The sequence below is a fragment of the Erpetoichthys calabaricus genome, chromosome 9 (assembly GCF_900747795.2).
Source record: "Erpetoichthys calabaricus chromosome 9, fErpCal1.3, whole genome shotgun sequence".
NCBI lineage: Eukaryota > Metazoa > Chordata > Cladistia > Polypteriformes > Polypteridae > Erpetoichthys > Erpetoichthys calabaricus.
In genome coordinates this window covers 138,131,726-138,142,024 of record NC_041402.2, presented here as the reverse complement: position 1 = coordinate 138,142,024, position 10,299 = coordinate 138,131,726, and the positions used below count along the sequence as shown (strand labels likewise).

General features: G+C 37.5%; 1 protein-coding gene across 1 annotated transcript in view; it reads left to right on the top strand.

Annotated features, from left to right (window-relative positions):
- Positions 1-9,842, top strand: part of LOC114644860 (uncharacterized) — an 85,763-nt gene extending 75,921 nt beyond the window's left edge. The window contains exon 4 of the mRNA XM_051931824.1: positions 6,854-9,842. Within this exon, the coding sequence (XP_051787784.1) occupies positions 6,854-7,831 (978 nt within the window). The 3' untranslated portion in view covers positions 7,832-9,842. The remainder of the gene's footprint in view (positions 1-6,853) is intronic.
- Positions 9,843-10,299: the final 457 nt, after the last annotated feature.

Here is a 10,299-nt window from a genome sequence, read left to right as displayed (position 1 = left end):
AACACAAACAGAAAGAAGATGCTCGCGCAACAACAATCCTCACCCCCCCCCCCCCACACACACACACACACATCAATAAGAAGTGACATCCAAAGCCACATATCTAAAAGAAACGTCCATATTAAACATATGTCATCTCAACACCTTCACACTATGCAGCATAGGTGGATCTCCTTACAATAAAGCACTATTAACCGTTCAACTGCAGAAATGGCTCCATATTAACAGTGAGAGCGATCCTCCTTATTACTTAACCATATTTCGCACGCTGAGGAACAAACAAGTCATGAATACACGGTCACGGGTACAAAACGATTCGGATCGGATAACGGGACCAAACACACGAACACGAATGAAACAACAAAATACACGGGGGCGCATACAACGCGCTTCGGAAACTCCGGGAGAAAAAATGTCTCGGATCAAAAAACGCAAAGCTCAAGTAATCCCGTTACAGAGACGTGCCCAAATGGACAGACACAATGAACGTAGACGCATACAGCGCGCGTCTCAAAGTGCTGCATAGAAACAAGCACGATTTCAAAAGGAAGAGCTCGCGACTCAGACATACAAAAAAGGGAGCGAATAGACAGAATAAATGAACGAAGACGTGTACAACACGCATATGACCTGCCAGAAAAAAAGCAAGCAAGACTCCAAAAGCAGAAAGCTCAACTGACCGACATACAAAAACGGACAAGGCTCGATACAAACAATGCACGATGTAGACTGAAACAGACTTTTGGCAAAGCGGAGGCGAATCAATTAAAACTACAAAATAGCGCGTCACAAATAATGGACATGCAACAACGCGGCACTCAAACGCCACAAGCAAAACATGCCCGTCGCGGACATCAACGCAAGACAACGCCTTCAATAATGAGTCCACTATTGAGGAAAATTCATTGGGATTAATGAATGTCATTTGCAATCATTGTCATTCACTTAACTTTCCAGAAGAAACAACTGGCAATACAAATAATGAATTTACACGTTGTTGTCAAAAGGGGCAGATTAGACTGCTTCCTTTACATTCATATCCTGAATATCTACAGAAGCTTCTAACTAACGATGTGCCTGAAAGTAAAAACTTTATGAACTGCATTAGATCCTACAATAGTTCATTTGCTTTTGCATCTACCGGAGTACATATCAGGCCACCAAAAGGCAATGGCCCATACTGCTTTCGCATATGTGGTTAACAAAACGCACTATATTATGTCCAAAAAATATTAATGTTAATCACATTAATAACCAGGTCATTTCATTACTTCCTGGAGAGACACGGCTCTTTCTAAGCTCTGACAAAGTTGACTCTGATGACAACAATGAACATCTGAATTTCCCCTTAGAATATTTGAACACTATTAACCCAGACGGATGACCACAACACAACCTTACCCTTAAAAACGGTGTTATTCAAGCAACAGTTCTTACAGAATCACATGCTAACAATACTGTTCTCATTCCTAGAATTGACCTTACGAGTTCTGACCTGGATTTACCTTTTACATTGAAACGCCGACAGTTCCCCATTAAACCTGCATTTGCCATGACCATCAACAAATCACAAGGACAAGCCATGGACAAGGTTGGCATCTACCTCTCTGAACCCATTTTTGGACATGGACAACTTTATGTTGCCTTCTCACGTGTTCGACGTTCATCTGACGTTAAAGTTAGTTATAAATGATCCATGCCAAGGAAGACTCATTCAAAGACAAGACACCATCTTTACTACTAATGTTGTATACAAAGAAATATTCCAATAAAACATTACTCTATGCCAAACACTCTATTTTTTATTTATATAGGCATCATCCAAACCTGCACACTATTCTATATCTAATTCATACATCTCACTCTTTGTCATGCCCCAACGCCAGGGGTTGGCAAGCGAAGCGCCCTAGTTATATATATAAAAGACAGCAACACTCATAACAATGACAACACAATTACATTGACAATCATGTTACGTTATTTTTAAAATGTTTCCTTTTTTTTTTTCATAACCTCTTTAACACACTACTTCTCCGCTGCGAAGCGTGGGTATTTTGCTAGTATTCTTAGATTCTCCAAAATAATATCAAGTTATTTGAAAGTCCTCAAAAGTCCCACTGTTTACCACATTACTTTGTAATTTATTCCATGCATCTGTGGTCCTTTATGTGAAGGAAAACTTTTTAACATTTATGCAAGATTTCTCCTTGACAAGTTTCTAATTGTGTTCTCTTGTTCTTGTTGAATGATTAATTTAAAGTAACATCAGGGATCCACTTTACTAATTCCCTTAATGATTTTCGAGGGCAGGGTTGGGGGGCAACTGGAGCCTATTTCAGCAATCATCAAGCATATGAAAGAAGCAATACCTGGACAATCCATTAGGGATGCTCCTGTTAGGTTATTTTTAGGGTTGATAATGTTCACCAATTTTATGTTACTAGAACTGATTGATTCTTGTATTCTTTATCTTTTTTTAATTTTTTTAACACTCCTTCATAACCAGCCATGTAGAAGTCTTATGTTCTATAAGAAGGTGGTATTTTTATAATCAAACTGTAGGCCACAGGTGTTACTTGTTCATTTTTTATTAATTGAATGAATATCTGTGGGCCTGTTGTTCAATGACAATAAAAAAATACAAAAACAACGTGCAAAAATATTTACCCATAACAAATATGCCATAAAAGAAAAGTTCTTCATAGTTATTGTACAAGCCACAATTCTAATAAAGTGTTCATGATTCTCAAGGAGATGCTGACACATTTGGCTTTTAAGCTAACAAATCTTTTGTTTACTAAGCAGTACATGCAAATTCCTTTTTATCTGCTCTTTTTCTAATAAAAATGTGAGTTGCAATGCTAATAATAAGGGTTTTTAATGTAAAAAACAATATTCCTGCCTTCACCCTCTCATAAACCCTGACTGTCAGTTCTCTGTTTGCAGCAAGTTTTGGAGCAAAATGACATCTGGGTTTTGTCAAGTACCATAATACCTTGTTGTAAAGGAGCACAGCAACTATATTACCATAAAGCTTAGGAAGGTAGGTCTTAAGATCGTTTTTTGAGAGTGGCTAATTTACTGATCACGATCTGAGTTTTTTGGGGTTAAAATTAACTGATCTCCATTAGTGAATCGCTACTAAATAAATATTCTTCAAAATCTCTCTATACAGTATTCACATGGAACTCTTGTTAAATTTTAAAATTGTAGTAAAACTACAAAGAATTTAATTTATGTGATGTTTATAAATTTCAATCTATATGTGTAGCAAAATATTTCCCTTCATGTTTATGAGAAGGTGTATGTATGCTCTAAAGTGGGAATAGTGGGCCTGGTGGTGCAGCTTGTCAAATATTGTCTTTGGATTTGTTAATATATGATTACATCATGTTTATTGCCTTTATCATGAAAGACACACAGTGCTCAAGGAGCAGGACAGAGCTGAATTTGACTTTCAACTCTGTTTGATTTACCAATGAGCTCCTCTTGATATTTATTATCACAATTTTCCGCTGACCTAAGAGAAAAGGGGTCCCTGATACATCGGTGATGTACATTATCCAAGTAAGGAAAATGTTCTTGGAAATATTACTGTAAGTGATGAAGGAGTGAGAGCACAAGTGATGAAATGCTTTCTAACCCTTTATCACTAGCTAGCATCTCTTGATAAAAGTGTGATAACTACACATTCTGCTTGTTCAAAGGCTATTTTTCTGTGTGAAGTCAAATACATTGTCATGAACATTTAATATGTATGTGTAATGACCTTGCACACTCTGATTCAGTATATTTAGTTGTTGAAAAATATCAGATTAATATGCAAGTTAATGTTTCCAAGCCGCATCAGGAAAGTATTCTACATGTTGGTGATTTTCACAAAGGAGGACTGCATCAGTCTCCTCTCAGGTCATTGTCTTGGCTTTCAGAGGCCCCTCTTGTAAGCCAGTGCTCATTTAGAGAGGAGGAGCAAGTCCTAGAAAACAGTCCCATCTCTTCCATAAATGACAATATTATTTGGATGAGTTTTGGTTAAAGTTTACTGTGTGAACAACATCCTGCAAGACATGAAGACGTTCCTCAATCCATTTTGACACAAGTGCCTTGCAATTTACCATACAGTGAACGGGAATGGCATTTGGAGCTTTTCCCATAATAACAGCTCTGACTCATCTCCCAGTCAAAGCAGTTAATACAGCCATGCACTAAACCACTCAATGCCATTTGATTCAGTGTACTGATCAAATATTCAGAGAATTTGTTTTCTTGTTGCCTTGTGCTAATTGCTTTATAAAGCAGTATTCCCTCATAAAATCTTCCATAACTGATGAAATGGGTGTATGTGAACAACCATGCTTTGTTAGCTACATGGGATCTTGTAGCCAGCTGTAAACTAAAATACAGACTGTCTCTGAACTTTCATGAATTTTACTTGACACATCATTGACTGTCTCACTAGTATGTTGGGTCAAAGTGGTATTGCATCATTTTTTTTTCTTGAGCTGCCTTATTATTAGAAAGTACAAGACCAGAAACTAAACTGTCATGCCACCCAGGAATGGTCGTCTACAGCTTAAAAGTTATTGACTGCCTGTTGAGCTTCTTGTCTTTTCACTGGAAAAATTCCATTGATATAGATGTTTTACCAGGGTGTTTTTTGTACAAGTATCTGAATAGTTTAGATGACTCAAACACTAATTTGAGAGTGTTTCAAGGAGAAAGAAAATGAATTTGGGAACATCATATCTGCCCTTCCTCTTACCATGTATTGAAGCTGTACTTAATTTATGTAAGGTCATATTTTCAAATGTAGTGCAGATTTTCTCACTAATCTCTTTAGCAAATGAACTGTCCTTTATCCAACTGCTTTTTCAAAAATGTATCCCTTACTTCCCCAAAAGTAATATGAACTGGGGGCTATTTTAGCTTGCTAATTACCCAATCGCTTTGCTTATTGGACTAATAGGTAACGTTAAAGCACATGCTCAGGAATAGCAGACTACTGATGCATATGTGATCAAAGTTCATATGGTATCCCTAGGGTATAACTACATTAAGATAGGACTTCTTTCATGAAACAAATGAAGAACATTTTGAGTTACAATTTAAGACATTTTAAAAATTTGAATAATTTATTTTTTTAAGAACACCAGTTTGAAAACCAGTGACTTTTAATATGGTTTTTTGTGCCCAGTGCAGCTACAAATTCATTGAAGAAGCTGGAAGACTAACTATGGGGAATGCAAAGTGATGTGGAGAGAAGTTTTAAATAATTTGGGTTTAGTTCAGTGATTCAGAGTTGCCTTTCCCCTTGTATCTTCCATGTAACAGATTCAGCCATATATACTGCCCAACAATTGGGTAAAATGAATTATAGCTTGGACATTCACTATGTCAGAAAACCCTTGGCGACGGTCAGAGTGGCACACACCAATGCAGAGGTACAATTAGAATGTTAAAAGGCAGTTTTTAAGCACCTTATGGGCTATCATTTATTTTGCTCTGACCTGGAGGAGAAATATTCTACTGGAACCCACTTTCTAAAGTGTTCCTTATTAAACAGTGTTACCTTGTATAAGTATAGTAGCTGGTTTAAGGCAGAAATGTCATTGTCAAAGGGTATTGCCACTAGTAACATCCATCCATCCATCCATTATCCAACCTGCTATATCCTAACTACAGGGTCAGGGGGGTCTGCTGGAGCAATCCCAGCCAACACAGGGCACAAGGAAGGAAACAAAAACCCCAGGCAGGGCGCCAGCCCACCGCAGGGCACACTAGTAATATGAGAAAAGAAAATTTCTTTATTGGCTTGAAGCTGATAGACCAGCCAAAGCTATGTGATAACAGTAAGGTTTTGCAGATACCCACTGTTCATAATTAATTAACTCAAGTCTAAGTGTTTGCAGAGTTGGCAGTCAATTCCAACAGTAAGCATACCTGTTACAGAGATAAAATGTATTTTTGAGCTTTAGCTTTTAAAGAGGAGAGGTTGTTTAAACATACAAAGCAAAGAATGTCCGGAATGCAAAGGAAATCAGCAAGTTTAGAGACTGCATTAACTAGTGACTAAACCACACATGTAAAAAAACATATTTACTATTACCTATCTTACTTTGTGTACACTGGCAACAGTCTGTCAAAAAGAAGAATACAACCTTCAGGTAACTGATAAATGTAGTGAAGGTGTTTCCTTTAATTTATCTACCTAATAGGGCAAAAGGAATTTTCAGAACAGCTTCATTATTTCTTGTTACAGATTCTATAAGTGCCCAGAAATACACACAAAGGATGCAACACTATTCCTAAATGAGAAATTCCTTTATTAACTATTTTGATTAAATCTCCAGTATCATTTGTAAACATGAAATCTGGTGACTGGGACAGTCATGGCATAAGATTTGCACCTTTGGTTACGAGCATTAAATATTTTGAACCATCAGTATACAGATATTCAGAATACAGTAGTTTACAGATACTTTAGTATGGTGAAGACCATCACTTGGATGTTTTTCATATTATTTGGCATTTAATATACGTTCCTTGGCACTCAGAGTGCCCCAGTCTCCTAACAGGTAGCATCTTCCAGGATGCTTTGGCCACAGATAGTCATGAGGTATTATTCTGTTCTCCTTTCAGACTTATAATGTGTCTTCACAATGTAAAGGCGAAGTACGGTGTAACTTTTGTGTCTTTAACAGGATGAAGATTCAAGTTGGCTTACCTCCTCTGCTAACTCCTCAGTCCCATAGGGAATTCTCAAATTCTTTACTTTTTTTATTCTAAATATGTAGAGAATCCATGAGAACTTTGCAAGAAATGTGTTCATGTTTTCTTTTTGTTCTTACTTTAGGCTATTCATACTTACGACAGTGTGCCTGAAATTCCCATTTATGCTCAGGTAGACAAGACTAAGAAGAAGAAGCATACCTCAACCTCAGATGCTGATGTCCATTACGCTGAGGTTCATGTGCTGAAGAGACGCAGTCACAGCACCAAGAGAGTTAAAGATTGGCAAAAGGACAATGCTACTGAATATGCAACTCTCCGTATCCCATCAGCAGACCCACCTCAGCTAGGAGGCAGACAAGCTCTAGATAACCATTCTAAGCAAGAAGATGCTGCAAAGCCCCCTGTACAACCCAGACATACTAGCAAAAAGTCACCTAGAAGGGAAGGCACAATGGGGCCACCTATATGCATGCCTACAGCTAATGATAAGCCACAAAGAAGTGGAGAGAGAGCGACACCTCCTACAGATCCTAGGCCACCTAGTTATAGACCACAAAGAAGAGGTGACATTCTAATGCCTCCCACAGAGCCTAAGCCCACTAATGACAGGTCCCACAGAAAATTAGAGACCTTGATGCCACCAGTAGCACCCATGTTAACAACTAACAAGCAACAGAGAAGAGCTGATGGGGTCATTACCAGTAAACATACTGAGACCATTAATGACAAGACTCAGAGAAGAGGAAACGCATTAGAAGAGCAGATACCTAGCCACAAGCTACAAAGAAGAAAGGAGGCTTTGATGCCTCCTACTGGACATAAACTAAATTACAACAGATCACAAAGACGAGATGAATCAACGATAACATCTGTACAACCCGTGCCAGCTAATGACGAGCTAAATACCAGAGCAGACATAAGGTTTCCTCCTGCAGAGCTCAGACCAGTGGTCAGTAGAACCCATAGCAGAGCAGGAAGGTGGATACCTTATGATGAAAACATGTCTCCAAAACATGCAGATCCAGCAGTGACTGGCAGCAGACCAGTACCATCCACAAGAACCATAAAGTCAAAATCAAATCTGGGAACTCTTGTATAATGACCACTTTCAATCAGGTGGTTAAGTTAGCTGTTCTCTTGTGGATGGGTCATCACCTGTGCACTATTTTTACAGATTAAACTTGTATCAAGCTTTAAGGCTATTAAAAAAAAGGAAAGGCAGAGGTCATAAATTCTAAAGCAGGGGTTCCCAAGTTCAGTCCTGAAGTACCACTGTGGCTGTGGGTTTTCATTCTAATCAGTTTCACAAGTAAATGGTTCAGTCTTATTTCTAAATCATCTAATTGTTTATTAGGTCTTTTCTCTTTTTTGCAATCAGAAATATGTACTGTCATATTTATATGTAAAAAAGCAAATATACTAGTTTTGCCATCTTTAAATGTTGAATTTCTTTTACCACATTCTTTTTAATTCACCCTTTCCTGTGGAGTTTAATTCCTTAATTTTATCTGAATACTGACAAATAGTGATGATCAGCACAGGCACAGGTGCAAATGGCGCAAAATACTAAAGAGAAGCAGCTACTTCAGTATAAAATTCACTTGTGAGCTAATTAATAGGAAAAGACTTAAATGACCAGGACATAAAAAAGAGAAAAAATCCCAAAAAGCAAAGAAAAATAATGAATAATGCCACACATACTGATGCTTCCTACATTAGCAAACCCATTTTGTAATTTCTGGATTTACACAAAAAAGTAAGAAACTGGGAAATAACAGCATGTTTAATAAAGGCAGGAGTCCAGTAAAAAGCGGGAGGACGGTGGGATGAACACCTGCAGTTAATCAGCTCTGTAGGACTGAACTTGAGAACCACTTAGCTAAACTTTTATTACTAATTAGCATATAAATTAATGTAACATTGACATAGAGTCTCGACTTTAACATTCAGTGTGATTTGCACCTTTTTCTGAACCACTCATCACTAATCACCAATATCTAAATATAATTAAAGGAGCAAACTTCACAGAAATAAGGAAAATTGAAATAAAAAATGGTATAAGAAAGTTAAGTGTTTAAAACTATAATTCTTCTAAATGTAAATACCATAGTAGAGCACTTTTCTGGATACGGAATAAGAGAATAAGAAAGTTCAGCTGAACAATTAGATTGATAAGACATTAGAGTGACCTACTGATTTGTGAGGCGGATAGGAATGAAAGCCTGCAGCCACAGTGGCATGCCAGGACTGAACTTGGGAACCCTTTTTCTAAAGGAATAACAAACATCTCAGAAGACTGGGTTTGGATCCTGATCTGTTCAATGTTTGCATATTTTCCATGTGTCTCTGAGGATTTTTCTTTAGGTTTTCTGCCCACATCCAAAAAATGTGTGGTTAAGGTAATTGACAGTCTGATGAACTGAATGGTGTTGGACCCCCCAGAATTCCATTAGGCAGGCTCAGAAGTTAATGAGAGTTATCATAACATGCAAATCTAATGGGATAATGAGATAAACATAACAAGAGAAGTACAAATTTGTGACCCACATTATATTCCTCTTGCTTTACTTTAACCAGAGCCTAAACTCTATAGAGTAGATGATTGGCAAAGTATATCATAGTTTATTTGGAAATGACTTGTTTTTAGAAGGGAAGTGAACAGGTGACAGATGATTTTGTCAGCACTTTTTTGGACTGCTGGGTAAAAATTATTTATACATACATGTATGCACTGTATATATGGCATTATGACTGATGATCAAAGGATGGTAAAACATAGCCTCATAAACTCTGTCCTGTTCTACTTCAGACTATTTTAAAACAAAAAAAATAAAACCTAAAGTGGCATAGCACAGCTCTTCTTTGCTGCAGTACCTCTGATTGTCTGATAACGTTGATCTGTTGCTTTAACTTTAGGAGCAGATACAACAGCAAGGTGCTCCACTGAGTGACTGTTGGAATTGGGAGTCATCATAATGACTACCAGGAACACTTAAAGGCTTGATGCCCTGCCAGAATGTGAAAGGAATGGGGTTTCAGACCAGTATTGGTTTTTATTTAATTTTTGCTGTCTGTTAGATAAATGAATGTAAACAGAACATACCATCATATTTGTTGTCCTGAAGTCATCAATATTTTATACAGCCCCATTCATAACATGCCTCATCACAAAAAAAACTGCAGAGCTGATAGAAATGCAAAAAGCCACAAGACTACTTGGTTGGCACCGTTGCCTCACGTCAACAGAGTGCTGGAATATAAACATTCTTGCTTTGTTTTCTTTTTGTCCTCCTACTGGATACTATGGTTCTCTTCCTACATCTCAAAGACATATAGGGTAAGTGGGCTAACTACTCAAAATTGACCTTATATTTGTTAATGTGGGCCCCTGTGTTCTTGCATTGGAAAAGTGTCTTGCAATATATTTCTTGTCCATAGATTGCATGTCATAACTTAAAAGCAAATCATAATGTGTTACATTTTTCTTACTGGCTCCTCTGAGTGTATTGCATTTCGATTCCAGACCACACATTAGTCATACCAAAACTGAATATAATCAAATGAGCA